The sequence below is a fragment of the Sorex fumeus genome, unplaced genomic scaffold (genome assembly GCF_029834395.1).
Source record: "Sorex fumeus unplaced genomic scaffold, SorFum_2.1 ptg000043l, whole genome shotgun sequence".
Taxonomy (NCBI): domain Eukaryota; kingdom Metazoa; phylum Chordata; class Mammalia; order Eulipotyphla; family Soricidae; genus Sorex; species Sorex fumeus.
The window spans coordinates 29,571,553-29,595,443 of NW_026606100.1; the positions used below are offsets into that span (position 1 = coordinate 29,571,553).

The following is a 23,891-nucleotide window of genomic DNA, read 5'->3' on the forward strand; positions in this document are numbered from 1 at the left end:
TTTTTATTATTTTTAAGAGGGTCTCCTTGGAAGACCTCCAGGCTACTTGCAAGGATGCTCAGCTTAGTGGTTACAGCCGCACAGGCTCCAATAGGAGCCTAACACTGCTCCATGGCGCATAGATTCTCTTCAGACACACCAGGAATAGTCCCCTAGGTCATATCTTAGGCGCCCAAATAAATCCCAAATCCATGACGATAGAAACTATATCAAATATCTTTTTCAACCACGATGACATAAAATTAGCATTCAACCTCAGGAGAAATATTTGAAAAATCAGAGAGATTAAACATACTCCCTAACAACCAATGGAACAAGAACATTAAAGGGTAAAAGACTGGGAAGGAGACACACTTCTTAGGATGCAAGTCCTGTCCTGTACCTTAAGAAGAGGTTCTCATACACACACACACACACACACACACACACACACACACACACACACGATACTAATGTCTGTCAGGATGGCCATACAAAATATTTCAAATCTGGTATAATAAACGGAAATTGTATTACACTAGTTCATCCTCAGAAATACAAAAGTGAATTTTATAAAAAATTGTTTCTAAGTAAAATAAAGTTTTGGTGTTTTCAAGGAGTTCATGAGAAATCAGTGAAGGAGTCTAATGTAAGAAAAGAGGGTGTGGAGCGATAGCACAGCGGGTAGGGCCTTGCATGAGGCCGACCCAGTTCGAATCCCAGAATTCCATATGGAACCCTGAGCACTGTCAGTTGTAATTTCTGAGTGCATGATCCAGGAGTAACTCCTGTGCAATGCCAGGTATGACTCAAAATGCAAAAAAAAAAAAAAAGAGAGAGAGAGAGAGAGAGAACAGTGGTCGGTCAAGTTTTAGAAAGACCATCCTGGCCGCTGCAGTGTAGAGAGTTAAGTTGAAAGAACAATTGAGAGAACCATGGTAGTATTCCATCAAAGAAGAGAAAAACCACGTTGGCCTGGCACAGAGCACAGAAAGTAACAGAAAGAGAATTAAGATTTCTTTTAGAGGGCCAGGGAACTAGTTCAAGAGGCAGAAGCACTCATGTTACTTGCTGGAGTCTCAGTTCGATCCCCGGCCCCCACCACCACCACCATCACCACCACATGGTCCCCAGGCACCCTAGCCTCATCAAGTGCCACTGATGGCTTCAGAAGCAAGAAAAAAAAAATGCAAGAACTCTTCCAGACATGGAATTAAAGACCTCAGGATCCTTCCTGGCTGTTAGCATCAGTCACAGATGAGGTTGCTTCTGAAGTTAGTATCTCATCACCCACTGCTATCTTTAGTTTGGGAGGAAAATGAAAAACAGCCTCTCTGACCCTGCACATATAAATAGGAAGACTCTATTTTTACTTTGGGCCAAACTCAGCAGTGCTCAGAGGCTCTATTCCTGGCTCTGATTCTGTGCTCAGAGGTAAGACCTGGCAGCACTCAGGGTCAGATGTGGTTGGTCACATGCAAGGTAAGCACCTTACCAGCACCCTCTCCCCTCCTCCCTATCTCTCTGGACCCAAAAAGGAAGGTATTTTATGAAATACTTTGTTTTATGAGCAGCAGCTCAGCCTCCCCACCCAACAAATGCAAACACAATACAGTTATCTTTCTCACAATTCCAAGAGGGATTCCACCATGTCAAGGATGTTATTCTTCTCCCTCTGAGTCACATGGAGAAGGGAGATATCACACAAACCACTCTTCTCTGTAACACTTCTTTCACTGGTTCTGCTCAATCTAGAAGACTCAGCCTAGAATTATTGAACATCTATCTACTGTTTGCCAAGTTTAGAAAAGCAAGTAACGGAGACTCAGAAGGTAATAAAGAGTAAAGAACAAGTTTGTTTTGCTTCCTTTTTTTAATTCACAATCTTCTCAGCTTTCAATACATTAGCATCGTGGATAGGAAAAAACAACTTTAACACAGTAACTCAAAACTCAGCTTTTTAAGAAAATAAAGTAGTAATCAACCACTACCAGAGAAAACAGGTCCCCTCACTTGATCTACTGGCAAGCCCAGGTTTATCCTGAACTGAGACTCCCTGTCCTGAATGGATGATGAAACATTCAAGTAAAAGGTGAGGAGTTGAGGTGTGAGGGACACTGCCCCAGGAGCAGCTCGGAGTAGCCACCATCCTCCAGTTTACTCCCACAGCGGGATGTCTCTGGGGCCGACAGCACAGGTTCCTTTCAAGGAATTCTGACAATTCATCAACCTCCGGATTCACATCTTAGAAAGCATTCTTCCACAATAAAAAAGACTTTGTCCCATAGTTATATGTTTTTCATCGCTTCTCCAGCTTCTTGTATTTGGCTTCTGCCGGGGAAAGAAGGGAATTAAGTCATTTTGGGGGAAGAGGAAGATGGAGGCGGTGGGGGATTTGGGCTAACCTGGTGGTGCTCAGGGATCACTCCTGGTAGGCTTGGGGGACACTAGGGTACCAGGTTCAAACTTGGGTCAGTCACATGCAAGGCAAATGCCCTACCTACTGTATAATCACTCTGGTCCCGAAGTCATATTTTAAAAGCCTGGTCTTTACAAAGGTATTTAAATCAGTATATGTAAGCCAATTTAAAGCTGCCTACGCTATTTTTTTTTAATTCCATTAGGTTTGGGCCAGAGCAGCAGTACAGCAGGTAGGGCACTTGCCTTACACATAGCTGACCTGGATTCAATTCCTATACAACATATGGTTCCCCGAGCCCAGTCGGGGTGATTCCTGACTGTAGAGCCAGTATTGAATACTGAATACCTTGTGTCTATTTCAATAGGTACCAAACTTCTTCCAGGAGGTAAAATATGGAGCCAAGAATGAAACTTAGAATCTCACACACACTGGCCATGTGCTTTACCACTTGAGCTACCTCACCGGTCTGTTTACTGTTTTGTTTTGTTTTTAAAGTACTTCTCTACATTATTTAAGATGCACTTAAATGCACTTACTTATGTAGAAGTTCAGAAGGTAGGGCACTTGCCTTGCATACGATCCCCTGTACTCCAGGGGCTTCACTTGAGCCCTGCCATTTGACCCGGGCTCAATTCCCGGTACCCCATATGGTCTCCCAAGCCCACTAGGAGTGATCCCTGAGCTCAGAATCAGGAGAAAACCCTGAGCACTGCTGGGTGTGGCCACAAATCAAGCAAACAAAAAAAAAATAAAAGTGAGGTAGCATATTGAACCACAACTGAAAGCCTGACCTTACTAACCAAACAGATTTGGTTGGGGCAATAGCCACACTTCCTAAAGCTCTGTACCCTTTAGCAAGTCACATGATCATGTCTACTCTACAGGATGAGGCTAAAATCATATACTAACTAAAGATTAAAGGTAAAGGTAAAGGTAAAGGCCCTCCCGTTGATCGTCGATTTGCTCGAGCGGGCCCAGTAACGTCTCCATTGGAGACTTTGTTGTTACTGTGTTTGGCATATCGAATACTCTCGGTAGCTTGCCGGGCTCTCCGAGAGGGGCGGAGGAATCGAACTCGGGTCAGCCATGTAGGCCGCGTACAAGGCAAACGCCCTACCCGCTGTGCTATCGCTCCAGCCCTGGAGTAAAACAACATATGTGGGGGACAAAGACATAGTACAGCAAGTAGGGTACTTGGCATGCATGCAGCCAACCTGAACTAAATACCTGCACCCCATGGTCCCCCAAATCCCACCAGGAGTGATCTCTGAGTGCAGAGCCAGAAATAAGCCCTGCACACTAAAAGGCATGCTGCTTCCCGCTCCCCCCCCCCAAAAAAAAATTAAACAAAACACAACTCTGAATATTCAGGAAAAGTTAGTTTTATTACTATAAATATGAAACTACTCACTAAGTTTGGGGAAGATTAAAACAGATGACTTATAGTCACACCACAAATAGAAACTTCCTGTTTACCTAAGGTCATACTGACCATGGGATTATCTTATCAAAATGAAACAGATGAAAATAGTTACCCAGTTTTTTTGAATATGCATCCAACTTGTAGGCTGCCTGCTCCAGAGCTGCCACTTGCTCCTCGATGGCACTGATTTGATCCAGATAAGGCTGGAGTCCAGCATCTTTAAAAACAAAGGCAGTACTGTAACCCTACCACCCAAACTGGAATTAAAGAAAGAAAAAAAAAAGGCAGCTTGAATGTTTATACAGCATCAACCAGGGTTGGAGAAAAGTGGAAAAGAGCAGTGTCTCTCCAGCTCTGCCTGACAGGCGAAGGAGGGTAATATGATTCTCAACTACTGCAAGGCAGACAGTTTAGAGGACCGTGATCAGGAACAATTCAAGACAAAGAATCTCTCATCTATCAATTTCCCTCTTTTAAAGTCCTTGTTCCTTGGGGTCAGAGCAATAGTATAGCAGGTAGTGTGCTTGTCTTGCACACAGCAAACCCAGGTTTGATGGTCTGCATCCCATAATGTCTCCTGAGCACCACCAGGAGTAATTCTTGAGTGTAGAGCCAGGAATAACCCCTAAGCATCGCTGGGTGTGGCCCTACCCCCAATCCCCAAAAAATAAAGTCCTTGTTCCTCAAACAATCTTTCCATTACTAATTCAGTTTCTTGAGTACTTTTATACCAAAAGTATTCTAGAGACAAGGAACATAATTATAAGTTAATGGAAAAGAACCTATAATCTACAACTCTAAATTAGTGTTTCCCATGGGTAGATGTTCTGATTTTGTTTACAGAGTAGCTCATTCTGGGTTTCATTGTTAAATTCATTCACTGGAAACTGATGTCCTTACTCTGCCTCCTCTTTCCAGCAATAAAATCAAAAAGAGATCCAGAAGCAGAAATAACCATACCACTCAAGCTAATGCTTGAAATGAAAGAAAGTAACTTTTACTTTGTTAAGAACACAGTACACCAAACACTCAATTATGAGTGACTTTGAAAATCATGGTGTCTTAATAAAAAAAAATTTAAATTTCAAAAAAGAAAATGAGGGCTAGAGCGATAGTACAATGGGTGGGGCATCTGCCTTGCATGCAGCAACCTAGATTGATCCCAGCTTCCCATACAGTTCCTGAGCACCACCAGGAGTGATTCCTCAGTGCAGAGCCAGGAGTAAGTCCTGAATGAGCATCACCCGATGTGGCCCAAAAACAAATGTGCCTGAGGGAAGGTATCTCAACCACCCCTTCTCCATGACCCGAAGCACAAAAGAACATTAAATACAACATGCTTAATTGTCATATTACTTACATTTCTGGTTTAAGTCCTTTAAATTTCTACTAATGTTTATTGCAATATCTTTCATTTCAAGATACTTCAGGCTGGTTAATTTATTCATATTTTCCAGGAGCTTATAGTCTTCACTGGTAGCTTTAAAATAAACAGGAGATGTGATGTTTTTAAGATATTTGTCTTAAGTCATTGGAGTTGAAATTCTATGGAGCCAGAGAGACAGTATACTGGGTAGGGTGCCTACCTTCATATGGTGCCTACCCAGTTCCATCCCCAGTACCCTGAGCCCTGCCAGAAGTGATCCCTAAGCACAAAGCCAGGAGTAAGCCCTGAGCCCTGTCTGGTATGGCCCCCAAACAAACAAACAAACAAAAAAACACATCATCTGAGGAATTGCAAATGTCGGTCAACTAGGTCATCCTTTTTAGCAACTTTTTTTTTGCGGGGGGGAGGAGGCACATGCTGAAATGTTCCTGGGGTCCCTCCCAGCTTTGTTGAGGGGACAACGTGGTGCTGGGGGCTAAACCAGAGCTCATACAGGCAGAGGTGTGCTCTGGCCCTTTAAGCCATCTCTAGGCTCAGAAACTCATTTATTAGTCTGATTCTATATTGCATTATATGCACTGACTTTCAAACCATCTGCCTGCTTCTCACTCCTCAATTCCCTTCCCTGTCCCTACTGAACGCAAATAGCCTCTCTGGCAGTTTTCCCAAAAGTCAGGCCCATTTAAAATTCTCTCCGCCTTTCTGCCTCACATCTAAACTCTGGACCTTAATACCACCCTAAGAGACAGAAGTGTTCCTTTTCTTGCCAAAAAAACAACTCTCCTCTACTCGCCCCCCTCTTCAGGAGCTGACTTCAGCCATCTCCTTTCTACGGCTTTTTCAAACTCTCTACATTCCAGCACCATCCATCTAGAAATATAATCAGGTTTCTTCCAGCCCAAAATTATTTCCCCTACTCAGCAATGCTTATCATTTGTTCAGCAAAGCAAAAGTGATTTACTGCTAACCCCTTTAAAATAGTAGCTTAGGGTCAGAGAGACAGTAGAGCAGGCAGCCGGGGTTCTATCCCCAGCATCCCAAATGGTGCCCCAAGTCCTGCTAGGAATAATTCCTCAGTGCAGAACCAGGAGTAAGCCTTGGGAATATCTGGGTGTGGCCCACAAACCAAAGATTAATTAAATAAAACAGAAGCTTATTTCATATGACCCAGAAATTCCACTTCCTGGAGCCCCAAAACATTGAGAAAATACATCTGCACCCCTCTGTGCGATATAGCACAAATTACAATAGCCAAAATCTGGAAACAACCCAAGGCCCAAGAAGATAGCCAAATAAAGAAACTATATATACAACAGAATACTACTCGGCAGTAAGAAAAGATGAAATCATGCAATTCTCAGCTACGTAGAAGGATCTGGAGAGTGTCGTGCTGAGTGAAGTTAGGAGAGGGACAGATACAGAATGATCTCTCATACGCAGAATATATATATATATGCATATATATATATAAAGATAGTAGGGGAGTGACAAATGAACAAAAGCAACAAAAACTGAGAACTGGTCTTCAGTAGGATGCAGACCACAGGGAGGGAAGCGGGGTTAGCATGGGGAGGGGAACGCTGCGACAACAGTGGAAGGAAATGGTCACTCTGGTGGAGGGTGGGGGGAGGCTGGAATGCGTCATGCATGAAACCCTATCAGGAACAATATCGCAAACCACAGTGCCTAAACTTAAAAAATAAATAAAAATGAATTTAGGGACCAGAGCAATAGTCCAGTAGGTGTAGGGTACTTGCCTTACCCGGCGGCCAACCCAGGTTCGATCCCAGGCACCCAAGCACCACTTGGAGTAATTCCTTAGTGCAGAGGCAAGAGTAACCCTTGAGCATGGCAGGTGTGCGGCCCAGAAATCAAAAAACCAAGAAATAAAGTGCCTGTCATAGAGACTGATGGGGTAGCAGAAAGGGAAACTGGGGTCAATGGCAGGACAGCGATATTGGTGAAGGCAGCTGGAACACTGTATGCCTGAAATCCAGTCATGAACAACTTTGTATACAAGTGCCTTAATTAAAAATAAATAATTATAAAGGTTGTCACTCACGGCTTCCTCTACTTCACCACTGTCTTGTGCAAACGCTGGCCCTTGGCCCACCCTTCAGAGAAATGACAAGGTCATTACTGTTCTCCTACCCACTAAGGTGGTGGCAGTCTCAGCCAGTAGCTCCCTACACCTCTCCACAGTATCTACCAGACTTCCCACTCTTCGTGATGCTCTGTGACCCTGACACATGACTCTGTGCTCCACTGATTCTCTAGTCTCCTCCTAATGGCTCTTTCTACACCAGATCCTTCCCATCCAGACCCCTTCTCTGAGTCCTTAACTTCTCTGCAATGACACAAGAATAATGTTTACATGGGTGGCTCATGCCTGGGCATTCCAGGCCTACTTAAGCTTCCTTTCAGCCTCAAAACAGCAGCTGCATTGAGTATGAAAGCCAGTCACAGGGAAGTGACAATCTGCTAAGGACTAGTATGAAAAACAAACCACTTACCCTGTTTCCCAAGATTCACATCAGGACTCTCCGTCCATCTCTAAGCTCTTCCCAGGCATAAACCTGTCCCCAACCGCCTGCAATTACACAACCCTATGCGGGTGATTCCCAGATCTGTTCCTCCTGTGTCCTACACTCACACCTACCTGTCCCCTGTGTCCGGATCATGGTCACTTTCCAGGAATACTGAAAGTCAGCCAAAGCCCAAACCAGAAGTATTTTTCACCTTAAACATGGTTTCCCCTTGCCAACTTCCCTCTCAAAACCTCAAACACAGGTTAGGCCGCGCCCATCCCACAAGACCCTCTACCAAGTCCTATAAACCCCATTTCTCTGCTGTTGTGGTAGCAGAATTCTCCTTCCCAGCCTCCTCGCCCTCACAGGCTTATGTTACTTTCCATCTGAATCACTGAAAACTCTCGCTGTGAAATCGTCTCTCTCACACCCGGGCCACACATGCAAATACCTGGGACCCAGCAAGACAAGGCAAATGTGCCAAGCAAGCCAGGGAGGCACATATCAGACAGAAGGAAATGACTCACTTCCACAAAGAAATAGGTTTGTTACAAACAAACCATTTGTGCCTGGAAAAGTGTAACATCAAGCTTCTCTCACTTGCTTGACCAATGTTGAAGAGATTGGAAATACAAGAACCATGAATCAAGGCACTGACACCAGTGGCCGGAAAGGGAATTCAAGGGTGAAGGCGGATGCTGTGCATGCAGTCAGCCTGGTACTAGAGCCCCAGAAGATTGCTGAATCTTCAGATTTTAAAAGAGGAACCAGAGATAGTAGAGAGAAAATGGCACTTGTCTTGCATGTGCAGAACCAGAAGTAAGCCCTGAGCACTGCCAGGCCCTATAGATATAAAACAAAAAGAAAAGAGAGAGAAGCCAAAAATCTGTATTTTGTCTTGGTCAGAAATAATACATGAAATGTGTGTGTGTGTGTGTGTGTGTGTATGCATAATCAGTTTGATAAATCAGACTCACAAGCCCTTCAACTGCATGAGGCCTTTTCTCATACATTCTAGTTTCCTACTTTAGCTCGCAGCAATTTCCTGAGGAAGTGAAACCAAATACTAAACTACTAAGACAAGACTTCACTTTTCCCACCCTCACCTCCATATCTGGAATCACGCACTGGACTCACACTTCATCATGTCCCAAAGGGTGGATCCATCAAATCTCAGACCAACCCAGGTGGTTCCTAGGTCTGCAGCTCATGTCTCACTGCCCAACTTAATTTCTCCGCACCCCAGGTACAAGCATTGACTTTCGGGGCGTGAGTGGCAGAGCCCATACCTTGCCGGTGTTGAGGCACTCACTGGGTTAAATCAGGGATTGCCTAACACCACCTAAACCCTCACACTGCTAGTGCAACCGGGCAATCCTGACCACAGGAATGACAACAAATATACTTACTTGCTTCTAGCTCCTTCACTGGTCCTGTTCCCTCTATGGTCATTTCTTTGCATCCCCGCTCAAAATATACCTCCCCCAAGGTATATCCATCCATCCCTACAACATCACTGCTGATAGATTCTCTTGTGCTTTCTCTGCAGGCCAGTCAGAGTTCTTAGGAATTCTTGGGGCCAGAGCTCTAGCAGAACCACTAGGGCATTTGCCTTGCACGTGAGGGACCTACATTTGATCACCGATATCCCAGATGGATCTCCAAGCACCAACAGGAGTAATACCAAAGTGCAGAGCTGGGAGTAACTCCTAAGCATTGCCAGGTGTGGCCCAAAAATCAAAATGACAACAAAACTCTTGTGTGCCAAGCCAGAGTGATAGCATAGTGGGGTAAGGCACTTGTCTTGCATGAGGCCCACCAGGGTTCACTCCCCGGCACCCCATGTGGTCCCCAGATCCCACCTGGAATTATCCCTGAGTGCAGAGTCAGGAGTAAGCCCTGAGCATCACTGGGCATGGCAAGGGAAAAAAAATTCTTTAATTTCTCGGCAGGGATGGCACTGGGGGTGTTTGGGGTGCTGGCTAGGACCTTCCAACAAGGAACTCCCCAGGGCGGGGCGGGTGGCAGACAAGGCTTGACAGGTCGGGGGCAAGAAACCCCCCAGGGCGGGGCAGGTGGCAGACAAGGCTCCCCGCCTTACCTGTGAGTTCCCCGGTTAGGTACGTTGCCATTTTGGAGAACATGTCCCGGCAGAGCTCTGTGATGTCGGCCTCTGCGGGCTCCGTGGCTTCCTCGGCCGTCTCCACCGCAGCATCGTCTGGGAGTGGGCAGAGGGCCGGAGTGAGAGTCCAGTCCAACCACGCCGGCTCCACTACCCCAGCAGCCCTGGGAGACCCGGCCCCGCGGGACACTCCGGCCACGCGCCCCTCCCACCGGCACGCCCCCCCCCCCCGTGGGCACCGCCGAGGCGCGGGGGGGGGGGGGGGACCCTAGGCCACCCCCAGGTTATTCCAGCTCCCTCTAGCCGGGACGCCCTTGACCCTGTGCGCCTCCATCCCCCCACGTCCGCGGACACTCCAGCCCCGCGGACACGCCGGCCCCGAGGGTCACGCCAGCCCCGAGGGACACGTCGGCCCCGAGGACACACCGGCCCGAGGGGCACGCCAGCCCCAAGAGACACTTCGACGCCCCCGGACACGCCAGCCCCGAGGGTCACGCTGGTCCCGAGGGACACTCGGACCCCCCGACACTCCGGCCCCGAGGGATACTCCGACACCCCGGACACGCCGGCCCCGAGGGATGCTCCGACACCCCGGACACGCCGGCCCCGAGGGACACGCCGGCCCCGAGGGACACTCGGACCCCCGACACCCCGGCCCAGCGCCCCCACCCGCGCGGCCGTGCCCGCCGGGCCGCCGCCCCGAGCGCCCCTCCCACCGGCACGCCCCGGCACGCCGGTGAACCTGGGCGCCGTCGAGGCCCCCGGGGGACTCCAGGCCGCCCCCCGGCCACCCGGTCCCCACGGACTCCAACTACCTCGGGTGGGCTCGTCCCGCAGCCCCGCCGGGACGCCCTCGGCCGCCGCCGCCATGCCCGACCCGCGCGACTTCCGGTGCGGAGGCCCGCGCATGCGCCGGGGCTGCGCGCGCTCTGTCTGTCCCGGCTTCTGCGCTCGCCCCGGGTTCCGGGCCCCACGCGGGGTCATCCGTCCCGGGTTCTCAGCCCAGTCCTGACCCTGCGAGCCGCCTCTTGCGAGCGAAAAAGCTGCATCCCGGGGCATAGCGTTTATACTCCCAGCTTAAATGCAAGCTCAGAAAGGCAGTGATTGGATCGTTATCCAAAGTCGCCTCGTTTGGCACGGAGGGAGGGGTCGCTCGTTTAGTAAGACCCGATCACTGGACACTACCCCCCCCACCCCAGAGACTCCACAAAGTCCCCAAAAGCTGAGCAGGGAACCCCTGGTTGTTTCCTTTGGGCCTAGCTGGGTGCTAAGGGGTTGCTCCTCGTGGGCTTCGTGGGCCAGGTGCCGTAGGGGATCTTGGCTTCTGCATGCAGAGGTTGCACCCCCATAGGTCGACTGAAGGTGTGGTGCGGCGAATAGGGCGCTTGCCTTGCACGAGTTTGATCCTGGGCACCGCATTCGATTCCCTGAGCATTGCCAGGAGAGATACCTGAGTGCAGAGCCAGGAGTAACCCCTGAGCACAGCTGGGTGTGTCCACCACACACACCAAATAAAGCTTGCACCCCAGACCTGTTAGCCTGCTCCCTATCCTGGACTCATCATTCTTAAGATGGTTTCTCTCATCCAGGTTTTAGGAAGCCTTCAGGAATTAACTCTTGAGCTGAAATTCTCACTTTTCCAGCTTTCTTGGTTAAAGCCAATGATCTGGTCCCCTTTTCCTTAAACTGCAGGTTTTCCTCTACTTCTCGGTTGATAAAGTGTTTCTCGGTTTCTTTGGGCTGGGGGCCATAAACAGCTGTGCTCAGGGCTTACTCCTAGCTCAAACTCAAAGTTTATTCCTGGTGGTGCTCAGGAAATCACATGTGGTGCTGGGGATCCAACCCACATGAGTCCCACGTCTGACAAGTGCCTTAACCTCTGTACTATCTCCCTGACCTCAGTAAAGCATCTTGGGGGCACCAGAGTCTAAGGATTTTTATCCATGAGACTTTGTATCCTGGCTTTGCTTCTCTGTGTATCTTGAAAACTACTCTTCTTTTTTTTTTTATGGATTTGAGGGCCAGATCCTGCACTTTGGGGGGCTATTCCTGCTTCTCAGTGCTGGGGGACTGAGAGATGCCAGGGATGCTGGGCTCCTGCCTGCACAGTCCTGCACCCTGGCTCTCAGAGCCAGTCTCCCTGTGCACTCTTGGTATCTGAATCTATGATAGCTGTTTCCTGAGTGTAGGTGACTGGGGTGTGTTTGATGGAAGAGCAGGAGTGGAGGAATGGAATGGGTGAGAAAAGGTAACTAGGAAGCAATAGAAGGAAGGTGAAAACCGAGAAGGGGAGATCACGAGGGCAAGGGGTCCAGAGCCGATTTCCCCATGCAGGTCTCTATACCAAAACTCTTGATGTGTGGTTGATTTTTTTTTCTTTTTGGATCACACCCAGTGATACTCAAGGGTTACTCCTGGCTCTGCACTCAGGTATTACTCCTGGTGGTGCTTGGGGGATCATATGGGATGCCAGGGATTGAACCGGGGTCGGCCGAGTGCAAGGCAAATGCCCTACCCACTGTACTAGAGCTCCAGCCCCAATGTGTGGTTGATTTTTGTTGTTGGTTTGCTTTGGTTTGATTTGAGGACCTCACCTGACTGTGCTCAGGGCTTACTTCTGGCTCTGCGCTCAGAGATCACTCATGGCGCGGCTCAGGGAATCACATGGGGTGCCAAGGATCAAAGTCAGGTCAGCTGCACACAAGGCAAGTACCCTACCCACTGCACTATCTCTGGCCCAATATATGGGCTTTTATCTTATCTTCTGTCTGCATCCCACCTCTCATACTCACCACCCACACGCAGCAGGTGCCTCCTTACCCTGGAGTCAGCTTAACTCTCCCCATCTCCCCCAGTTCACTGTCTTCACTCCCTTTCAAGGTACAAATAGAGCTCCCATTATTTCAAAACCCTTCCTCAGAGCCCCGATTTCATTCCCGTCCCTTTCCATGGTCACTGCCCCAACTCTACAGCTCCCGGCCGGTCCTCTCCCCACTCCCACCCCACTCCAAACCTAGGCACAAGGATGGCACCCCATCCTCACCTCCTTTTCTGCCTCTATGCCCAAAGTAGGTGCAAAGTCCTGGTTTTCAAAGGATTCTTTAATTGATCATCACCAGGAAAATAAAGTCACATTGCCTCATCGAAGAATCAGGGCCCGCAAATTTTTAGACCAAGTATCTAAATCCAGAGGTCATTGCCATGCCCAAATCTCCTTGGGCTCCCTCTTTCTCTCCTAAGTTACAGCTCCCGAGACTCAGTGGCACGGCTGAGAGCAGGTGTCCTGGATTGGTCCTGGGGAGTGGAACAAATTCCAACTTCCTTGCAACCTTCTAATTGCCCACCTAAGAAAGTCTCCTCTCCATCCCAATCTCCCCCTTCCTTTCCAGAAAACTCTTTGGGGGACGAGAACTCATGGGTACCAGAAGATCCCTAGATGCATAAAGAACAGGAATCAACAGCAAATAGGAAGATCTCTAGATCTAGACGAATTTTCTTGGCTTCCTCGCCCCTATCACAGCTATCCTTGGGGAAAGTCATTCCTTTCCTCCTTTTGTTCACTTGGTTGCTGGCTTTCTTTTTAACGCATCACTGCAAAGAGACCCAGTGGGAAATCTTCTTTCCCGTTTGACACAGAGTTGAGTGGCTGCTCACAGGGGCACCGAGTCACAAGCCCAAGCATGATGCCCAGCGCCACCAGACACAATTGGCCTAACAGCCAGCACGGGAGGATGGACCGCTGTCTACAAGCGGAGGTGAAGTGCAGAGGGGGCTTCTGGGGAGGATGCGGGAGAGGAGCTGAGGGTCTGCCCCTCTAGGACGCCTCCACCATTGTCATGGTCCTGTGGTGATGCCCCAGAGGCTGCAGGCCCAGCTGGGGATGCCTGGAGGAACCCTGAAACACCTCCTTGGTCTCCCTGTTGAAAGAAAAGGAAAGAGTCCACTTGAAGGCGGAGCCAGTGTCTCACTGTCCTTTTATGGCCTCTGATTGATTCTCCAGCTCCAGACTTTCTCAGACCAGATGGACCAACACCCCCTGCACCTCACGCTTCCTCTAATACACTATTTTTTTTAACTTTTTTGGGTCACATTCAGCGATGCTCAGAGTTATTCCTGGCTCTGCACTCAGGAATTACTCCTGGCAGTGCTTGGGAGACCCTATGCGATGCCGGAAATCAAACTCTGGTCACCCATGTGCAAGGCAAATGCCCTACCCACTGTACTATTATTCCAGCCCCACCTCTGATATACTATTGTAAATAACTTGCCAGCCCTGGTGCTGGAAAACCCAAGTTTGAAAAACGCAAGCCTTTCCAAAAATGTTGTCCCCCACCCCCATCCCCTGCCGCCACTCCCATCCTACTCATTCCCTATCCAGTGTAAAGGAAAGAGAGTTTAGCTTTGGGGACCCAAGAAGACCCGCTTGAAGGGCCACTCACTGTGGCTGGGGATGGAGCCAGCTGCCCCTGGCTCTCCAGCACCTTCAGCCTTGAGCCGACAGCATCAACCTGGGACACGACTCCTTCCAGAAGAGTCTCCAACTGCAGAACCCTCCTAGTGAGCCTGAGAGGGGGTTGAGAGAGACGGAGGGGACAGAACCATTGGGGGGTGGGGGAGCATGTCTGAGTAACTGCAGGGGCAGAGGGGACAGAAAAATCTGTGTCCCGTGGGGAGCTTGAGAGATAAGGCCCAGGGAGAATTAAGGGCGGGGTTGGTGGGGAGCCTGCAATTTTCCCCAGGCTGGGATGGGGATTGGAGAGTTGTAGGAAGAAGTCCAAGAGAAAACAAAAAGACGGCAGGTTTGGGGCCTCTGCACTTACCTGTAGAATTCTTCTGAAATGCAATCACATGCTCTGGCAGCCTCTGGGGCTGACTCACCTGTTTGGCCCAGGTTCTCAGTCTCAGCATGGAGCATCATCTGATCAGGAAGTCAGAGGTCAGAGTCAGGAGGAGACTGCCCCCCTCCACCCCCACCCCCGGCAGCTCTGGTTCCATTGTCTGCTTTATAGACTCAGACCTTGGGCTTCTGGTCTCTTCTCCAGCTCAGGCCAATAGGGTCAGAGTGATGAGGCTGGACAAGGTTTCCCTAGCCTCTGCAAAGGAGCTTCCTCCCATAGAAATGTACCAAGGCTGGGGACATGGCTCCAAGGACTGGAGCTTATGCTCCAGTACATGGGGAGATCCAGGTGGGATTCACATCCCTAGCATTGCAGGGTCTTCTAAGCACAGCTGGGAAGACCCCCAAGCACTGAGTCAGGAGTAACCCCTATCACTGCTGGGTGTGACCAAAAGAGAAAAGGAAGGAGGGAGAGAGGGAGGGAGGGAAGGAGGGAGGGAGGGAGGGAGGGAGGGAGGGAGGGAGGGAAGGAAGGAAGGAAGGAAGGAAGGAAGGAAGGAAGGAAGGAAGGAAGGAAGGAAGGAAGCTTCTTGGAGCCTTAGCGAATGAGGGTTTCACTAGAAGCTAACTCAGCTTGGAAGAAAAGGGACAGTACCAGAATTCTGGGCACTGTGTCTCCATTCTATCAACTGTATTGGACATACCGGGTAGGATGGAGCAGCATAGGAAGGACTTCTGAAGGTGAGAGTTTGAAAGTACCAGGAAGGTCAGGCCTCACAGGGGATTGTCAGAAATTCTTGGGCAATTTCCCCCTGAGCTGGGGGTGGGGGGGGAGGGGGAGGCGGGGAGCCTCAACTTTGGCTTTACATTAGAATGACCTGAGGGAGTTTTAAAACTATATAAGGGACTGGAGATACAGTATAGCGGGTAGTGCTTGCCTTGCCAAACCCCGCTGGGAGTGATCCCTGAACACAGGACCAGGAGTAAGCCCTGAGCACAGCCAGGTGTGGCCCAAAAACTGAAAACAAAACAAAACCAAAAAACTGATATATGTGTCACCCAGCACTAGAGAAGCTCTGGCTTAGGCTGTGTGGCTGTGTATGGGGATTAAAAATATAATTTATTTATAGGGACTACTCCAAGTAATTCCTAGCCCTTTGGTGCTTGGGGAGACACCAGGGTCACTCTAGCGGTGCCCAGTGGCTATTCGGGGCCAGGGATTGAGCTCAGAGTACCACATATGCAGGCATGTACTTTACCACTTGGATGATCTCCCCCACCCCTCACAGGTTCCCAGGATGTTGGCATCTGTGGAGTTGGAACCACTATTGTCCCGAGCTCCTTTCTGCTCCAGGAGGTGTCCAAGGAGGGGCGGCTGGGGGGGTGGGGAGGAGAATTCCTTCAAGGGCCTCTGTACCCACCAGCTGGGCTCACCTGCTCCTTTTCCAGGTCCTGCCGCATCAGTTCCTGCTCCTTCTCACCCAGGACACAAACCCCATCCTGCTCGAACGTGCTGACAACAGCTGTGAGCTCAGTGATTTCATGCTCTGTGTGTCCCAGTCTAAGGAGAACAGAGTGATAAACAAACTTCTTGGTTGTTTTGTTGTTATTCAGGCCACACCCAGAGATGTTTAGGGCTTGCTCCTGGCTCTGTGCTCAGGGATTACTCCTGGAAGGACTCGGGGGTCCTGGGGTGCTGGGGATCAAATCCAGGTAAGGATCAAATCTGGGAAGGTCACATGCAAGGCAAGCATTTTACCCACTCAACTGTCCCTCTGGTTCCCAATCTAGTTCTTTTTTGTTGCTTTGGTTTTGGTTTGAGGACACACCCATTGGTGCTGAGCAGTTACTCCTGGCTCTCCACTGAGGAATTACTCCTGGTGGTGCTTGGGGAACTATACGGAATGCCTGGGATTGAACTTGGATCAGCAGCATAAAAGGCAAGTGCTCTACTTGCTGTACTGTCTCTCCAGCGCTCCCCAACTGGCTTCTGACCTGCCATGTCTGTGTGTGCACTGTGTCAGGTTCCAGACCCTAGCAAGAATCCTGCTCTTGGACACAGAAGCCGACCACACAGGGAAAGTCAGACTTCCAAGGCTGAGCAGTTTTCCTCCCCAGAAATCACTTGACTTTCTATTATCCTTTCCTGACTCTCGCTGGCAGGGTTCAGGACCTTGTGCTCCCCTAGAGGAATTCTGACAAAATATGCTTTTCCTTAATAGCCTGTCCCTGCCAGCTCACCCCATCCCTAGCATTTCTCTTACCCCTTATTTCCCCAAGTTCATCTCCCTTGGTGCAAGTAGAGTCATTCATCCTAAATAGACCCTTTCCTGGCTTAAAATTCCTTCTGGGGGGCTGGAGCAATAGCACAGCAGGTAGGGCATTTGCCTTGCATGCGGCCAACCCAGGTTCGACTCCCAGCATCCCATATGGTCCTCTGAGCACTGCCAGGAGTAATTCCTGAGTGCAAAGCCAGGAGTAACCCCTGTGCATTGCCGGGTGTGACACAAAAAGCCAAAAAAAAAAAAAGGAGATAGATTTTATAAAAATAAACATTTGAAAAAAAACCCTTCTGGGCTCCCACCCATGGGAGCAAATGGGGAGTTGACATCTCCCCATCCACTGTGGCCCTTGCTCCTTTCTCTGGCTCCATCTCCTGTGACACCCATGTCTCATCTGATAAGTTAGTGATGCTCAAACCCCAAGCCTCCCTGTGGCAGCTGCTCAATTTCAGATCGCTAAGCCTTTGCACAGTCTTTGATCTCTTCCTGGGAAGACTTCCCTCTGCTTCTCCATGTGTCAGCTATTCATCCTCTAAAACCCTATTCAAGCATGACCTTCTCCAGCAAGCCTTCCGCTCAGACACAGAATTCATCACCCTGCTACCCTTTGCGCCCTCTCTTCAACTCACTTTGTTGTTGAATTTGTTCCACATTTCTGTGTAATTGCTTTACATGTTTATGAACTTCTAGAGGACAAAGACTTTGCCTCATTTCATTGTGCGCCCTACTCACTTCACTGCCTGACCCACAGTGGGTGCTCACAATGTATTTTGTTCAATGTTTGTTCGTAAGTTTAACTGGGAAATGGGGGGAAGTGGTTACGGGAATAGGCCAGTGTTTAGAGCCTTGACACTAAGAGCAGAATTCTGTGGGCGTAAGGAATGGATATATTGACTAGGAAAGTTTATGATTATGCTGGTTCAACTGAGTCCACAAATTAGGGTAAGTGATTAGAGATTTTTAAACCAAATGCACAATTCTGAAGACCAAGATCAAAACCTATAGACCAAGAGTTGAAGTCCAGAGGCCCAAAAAGGAGACATATGGGGAAAAGACATCTGGTCCAAGGTGAAGGAGGGGCTTTTGTTTTGTTTTCTGGTGCCAGGGATCGAACCAGGGGACTCCTACATGTGAACCACGTTTCTGGGCAAGGGTGGAGACTTTGGGGGCACGTATCAGGGAAGAGTGGGCCTCTGCTTTCTCACTCCTTCAAGGTGCTGGTGAAATCCTCGGACTGGATCTCCTGTGCTCCACCCTGCAGGGCCTGCTGCGCTGTGGCCACCTGCTCCTTCCTCAGCCGCAGCCTCCGGAGGGCCTTCTTATAGCCCTGCAAGGGCAGAAGAAATGGGCAGCAGTTCCTCCTGCCTCCCCAGCCCTTGCCCCCACCCACAGGCTGCGGGGGCTACATCAAAGACAGACCGAAGGTCCCCACAGCAGCAGGAACAGACAGACACCCTGAGCCGCGGCCCGCATGCAGACGGGGACTCCTGGAGATCACCAGCACCTGTTTTAGGAGGTCTGAAAGTTGCAGCTCATCCTTCTGCCCAGCCAACTCCTCCTTGACTTCAGAGTACGTGTCATTGATGATGGCCAGAAACATGTTCTGGGGGATAAAGAGGGACCCTGAGTCCTCCTCGCCCCTCCCCCGCCCTTACCACTGACAACATTGAGCCTCCATCCACCCTATTAAGGTACCAGGCCTCAGACAGTTCCAACCCCAACCTGACATCTACCACCCCCACATCTAAGGGGTGCTGGAGACTTCTAGCATGTGCTGTTGAGAACAGAGCATATGCTGACTGTGCTGTTTGTTGCCGCGGACACCTGACCCCAGTGGTCACCCGATACAAGGCACAAATCCCTTCCATCAAAGGAGTTTCTAGTCGTGGAAGCCAGAAATTTTTCCAGGTGAGAGTAGAACTAAACACCCTCTACTATCTGCACCCAGCTCAGGACTGTCCTCCCAACCACTGATCAAGAAATTGGCTATTCAGGAGTAAGCACTTTTTTTTTCTTTTTGGGTCACACTCAGCGATGCACAGGGGTTTCTCCTGGCTTGCACTCAGAAATTACTCCTGGCAGTGCTCAGGGGACTATACAGGATGCTGGGAGCAAAAGTAAGCCCTGACAACTACCAGTACAGCCCTCCCTCCCGCGCCCTCAAATAAATAAATACCATCTCTGCCACTAAAAAGAAAAAAATAATAATAAATTGGCTATTGGCTTAGCAAACATAAAATCCTGATCTTTTGTGGCAGGCAGGGAATGGGAGCACTCACAAAGCAGTGGGTATAGAAACATATCGAGGGCCCCAGAGGAAGGCGAGTCTTTGATAATATGGATAGAAGCTTTCCCATAGAACCACGTTTCATGGAACACTTTCTCTCCTTGAAGGACAGGGATTTGATTTTAGTGAGGGAGTCCATGTGTTTCACTGTATATAACCTAACAGTGAGGCCCCAGGGGGCCCTGCCCATTTGCCAGCCTCAGTCTGAGAAATCCTAATTTGGTATGCATAATCAAGGCAGAGGAGAGGTCCCAGATCCTGTAGTCCTCACCCTGCAGACACTCTGTATCTCCACCCACTGTGTCCCCAAACCCCTGTCCCTTAAAGGGACCCTCACCAGGAGCACAAAGAAGACAAAGAAGACGTAGGTGACAAAGTAAACAGGTCCCAGGATGCGGTTGGCATTGTCGATAGCATCGTAGTCAAAGTCCCCAAGGATGATCCTGAACTGAGTGAAACTGAGAAACAGGGGGTGTGGGTCACACCCAAACATGTACCATAATCCCCAACCCAATCCAACAGCCCCATCTCATTTCCCTAAATGCTGCTGTTCATCAAATGGGTGCCCCATACCTCCAGCCCATTTGATAATCATGGAGTAGGGTACAAAGAGATCTGAGCACACTCCGCAGGGCTTCCAAGACCACCCTGATTTTTAAAGCACAGACAGGCCCAGACATGTGCATCCAGCTTCCCCAAGGATTCGTATACCCATGGGGCTGGAGGGTAAGGGCCAGGGAGGAGTGAAGGGGTCAGGGCACCCACATGCACTTGACGAAAGTGCTAAAGTTTTCCACTTGGGTGCCGAAAAGCAGGTAGCCAAGTTGAGCATAGGCGAAAAAGACGATGAAGAACATGACGGCAAAGCCCAGGATGTCCTTGGCACAGCGCGCCAGCGTGGAGGACAGCTGGGTCATGGTTTTATTGAAGCTGATGTACTTGAATATCTGGAAGGGCCGCATTGAACAGAACAATGAAGGAAGAGAAAAGCAACAGTCCTGGCATGAACTCTGGACAGTCCACTTCAGGAGCCTCTGGAGGCCACAGGAGTGGCCCACAAAGAAGAGGGAAACAAGAGTTGAGCATGAATGGGATGAGGCGTCCTACGGTACCTTGATCCAGGAAAAGAAGAGGTTGACTGCATTCATGTTGTTGTACTGTGTCTGCCAGAAGGCCAGGAACTCAAAGTCTGCATAGGTGTCCGGCTGATGCAGGAGCGTCCCCATCAGCCGATTCACCTCAAGGGTGCGGAATATGTGAAAGCCCACAGCTACAATGGACAGCTGTGGGCACAGGGGTCAGAGGTGTCACAGGCAATCAAGGGTGGTCCCACAGGTAAGATGGGTGGGGGTCAATGAGGTCCCACAGGTAATCAATGAGGTCCCACAGGTAAGATGGGCGGGAGTTGGGTGGGGTGAGGAAATCCTTCCCTGCTGAGTGCTGACTACCTCAGTTCAAACAGAACTGGAAAGAATGAGTTAGGAAGGGCTTAAAGTCCAAGGGCAGCCCTGCAAGTCCCTGGTAAATCTATAATGTCTAAGGGACCATAAAGCACTGGAACTGAGTAATTTTCCACTCCACCACCCCTCCCCCCAATCTTAGAAATGAATATGTCCTGTTAGTAGGAAAGACAAACATTGTATTTATTTATTCATTTTTCTTTTTAGGTCACACTGGAGATGCTCAGGGGTTCCTCCTCACTCTACACTCAGGTATCACTCCTGGCAGTGCTTGGGGGACGATATGGGATGCCAGGGATCAAACCTAGGTTGACTGTGTGCAAGGCAAATGGCCTCAACACTTGTACTATCACTCCAGCCCCAAGACAAAGATATTTTAATAGAGAAGAAAAGGCAGGTTTCCAAGGGAATAGGTCATAAAGGCATGAGACAGGAGCAGAGCATCAAGTACATAAAGGTAAGAACAAGATCTGGGGGCTGGGGAGAGAGTGCATGGTTAGGGTGCATACTACGCCCCCTCTCCAGATTCAATCTTGGCACCCCATGACCTCCCGAACACAGCTGGGTGTAGCCTTAGAAGCCATCAAGCCTCACCAAGCATAGCCCTGAAAGTTTCCAGTGCCAGGTGTGACTCTCGGACACCACAGGGGTTGAATTATGGATCAGAGGTAGATGGAATGAGGGAGTGAGGGAGGACCTGGGTTTCCTCCTTCAGGAGCTCTTACAGTGATGTGTCCAAAAGGAGGAATTCAGAGTCCCTCTTGGGGTAGATCCCTCCCCTCCCAGCATGTCCCAAGTCGAGGAGAGATGTCCCTTACCAAGATAACCACCAGGTCCAGAATGTTCCAGATGCTGTTGAGGTAGCGAAGCCGGTGGATATGGAGCTCCAGGATCTCCTCCACCACGTAGTAAAAGATGAAGATGCAGAAGATGATCTCGCAGCCCACGATGAAGAAGTCCCAGCTGCTGACGTAATGGATCAGCTTGACGGTGCGGACCTGCCATGATGGAATGGCCCCTCCAGTGGCCGGAAATTCCACTACCAGTCTGTGTGAGGAAGGCAGTCATTGGTTGGGGGTTGGGGGTGCAGCTGGGACATGCTTCTGCATTCTGCCATGATTCAGAAACCTCTCATGCAGAGGAGGAGATCAGGAAACGTAGGCGGAGGGGAAGGGAGGAAGACAGGACCCACCTCAGAACACAGAAAAGATTCATGTTGGCATTGTAGACAGAGAAGTCGATGAAGACCACCCGTGTGCCCCGGTCCAGCCACAACCCCTCCTGCAGGTCCCGAAGGGCATCCTCACTGGCCTCTCGGGATCCGGGAAGGTCCAAGTAATAGCCACCACCACCATAGCTGGTGAGGTGGCCCCAGTGGGAAGAGCCCCCCAGCTCCTCTGGGGAATGGTATGTCCACCTGCCATAGGAGAAGCCGTCTGAGTGGGAGGTGGGAACTAGCATGGTGGCTGATGTCTCAAGGCAATGGGCGGTGTGTGATGCTCTGGGCTTTGTGGTCTCACACATCTTATACCCACATCTCATAGCTCTCATGTACCTGTAACAGACGGTCTTGATGGAGACTAACTGTCTGAGGAGGGAGGGTAAGTATTAACCACAGTTTGCAGATGAGGAAGCCAAGACAGGCATGTGTGAGCGTTGTCCACTCCCTACGTGGCTGAAGTAAGGGGCAGGGGAGATGGTACAGCAGGTTGGGCATTTGTCATTTGTCTTGCATGTGGCCATCTGGCTTCAATCTTTGACACCACATAATGGTCCCCCAACCCCTTCCAGGAGTGATCCCTGAGTTCAGAGCCAGGAGTAAGCCCTGAGCACTGCCAGGTACATCCCACCCTCGCCTCTCCAAAATCTCAAGGGGCCAAACTGAATTTCCGATGTAAATCTTCCCATTTTCACAATGTCCTCTGTGACAAGGAGTGACAAACCTCTGTCCCACCTTTGACCCCTGTTTGATTAGTCCCCGATAAGAAAGAGCCTTATCCGCGCTGTCCAGGAATGGTCCTTCCTGCTCTTGGGGTCTTGCTCTCGGGGCCACCGAATGCTTGTGCTTTCTGTTCTGTCCGTGAACTTTCCTCCCTGGGCCTGTCTTTCCTTCTCCTTTTCCCTGTCTGAAACCCTTTTCCCCTCATTCCTCAGCCTCCAGCTCTCTTGCTGCTCCTGTCAGACCCTCCCAGTTTGCCTGACTCATACGGCAACCGTAGCGCTTCATGCGGCCTCTGTGCCTGTCAGGGACGTGCCTGAGCACTGTGTGGGGAGCCAACAAGGCCAGGGTTCTGGCTGTCAATGACTGGTCTCCAGACAGTCCAGCTGGAGCTCAGAGCAGTGCCTTTGGTCCCCTTCAGCCTCCCCCCCATATGGCTGAGACAACCCAACCGTGGGAGGACACATTGGGGCAGGAACTCACGCGGTGCCGTTGAGGGGCCCATAGGGGAGCTGCTCCTCCTTGTCTGGGGAGTAGCTGTCATAGCAGCTCAGGATGTCCTCGCGGAAATCCTCATGCACCACGCAGGAATCATTGCGGACCCTCAGCTGCCGCAGCCGTGGCGCCCCCAGCAGCAGGTTCTCGTAGTAGATGAACGACTGGGAGCCTCGCCCCAGACTCTGGTTGTTGTACCACTTGGTCCAGTACAAACTGTCCAGTAGTGGACCCTGGGCAAACTGGACCACAGGCTGGCTTGGGCCCGACCCAACCTCCTCCTGAGCCCTGTCCTCAGACTGCCCTGTCTTCACACCCTAACCTCCTCACCCTGCTGTGGGACGCCTCTCCTAACCCAGTGACCTTGACCCAATTTTGACCCAACATAGCCCGACTTCTTATTTTCAAAGAATTTTGTGAGCCAGGGAGCGAGTACGGGGATTTTACAGCACTTGCCTTGTGGGTACCTGGCCTGGCTTCCATGCCCAGCTCAGCAAGGCCACTCCCCCCACCCCCAACACCATCAGGTGTAGCCCTGAAATCCCCGAGCTCCGAGCTCCGCTGGGTGTGGCCCTGCAGAAGCACAAACACGGCGCCCTCATTTCCCAGCCTTTCAACCACTTGGCTGGTTAACTGAGATTCCCTAGCCAGGACCTTCAGGCTACTGAGCACCTCAAAAGGCACGAACATAAATCAAGACAAAGCTACCCACACCCTCATCCCTCAGCCA

The 23,891-nt window shown here is 50.2% G+C and overlaps 2 protein-coding genes across 2 annotated transcripts in view; both read right to left on the reverse strand.

The window, feature by feature from the left end:
• Positions 1–1,833: 1,833 nt before the first annotated feature.
• BLOC1S2 (biogenesis of lysosomal organelles complex 1 subunit 2) lies at positions 1,834–10,769 on the reverse strand. The gene is made up of 5 exons (XM_056120669.1): positions 10,677–10,769; positions 9,841–9,957; positions 5,185–5,304; positions 3,937–4,041; positions 1,834–2,310 (listed from the first exon to the last, which is right to left on the reverse strand). The coding sequence occupies exons 1-5, from the start codon at positions 10,729–10,731 to the stop codon at positions 2,279–2,281; spliced, it is 429 nt and encodes a 142-aa protein (XP_055976644.1). The 5' UTR covers positions 10,732–10,769; the 3' UTR covers positions 1,834–2,278.
• A 2,835-nt stretch (positions 10,770–13,604) lies between these two features.
• The window catches only part of PKD2L1 (polycystin 2 like 1, transient receptor potential cation channel), a 56,636-nt gene continuing 46,349 nt past the window's right edge, over positions 13,605–23,891 (reverse strand). The window contains exons 4-15 of the mRNA XM_056120849.1: positions 23,150–23,403; positions 21,920–22,144; positions 21,546–21,774; positions 20,380–20,550; positions 20,033–20,214; positions 19,605–19,725; positions 18,485–18,583; positions 18,186–18,307; positions 16,133–16,259; positions 14,682–14,779; positions 14,301–14,424; positions 13,605–13,703 (exon numbers count right to left, since the gene is read on the reverse strand). Coding sequence (XP_055976824.1) covers positions 13,605–13,703; positions 14,301–14,424; positions 14,682–14,779; positions 16,133–16,259; positions 18,186–18,307; positions 18,485–18,583; positions 19,605–19,725; positions 20,033–20,214; positions 20,380–20,550; positions 21,546–21,774; positions 21,920–22,144; positions 23,150–23,403 — 1,851 coding nt within the window. The remainder of the gene's footprint in view (positions 13,704–14,300; positions 14,425–14,681; positions 14,780–16,132; positions 16,260–18,185; positions 18,308–18,484; positions 18,584–19,604; positions 19,726–20,032; positions 20,215–20,379; positions 20,551–21,545; positions 21,775–21,919; positions 22,145–23,149; positions 23,404–23,891) is intronic.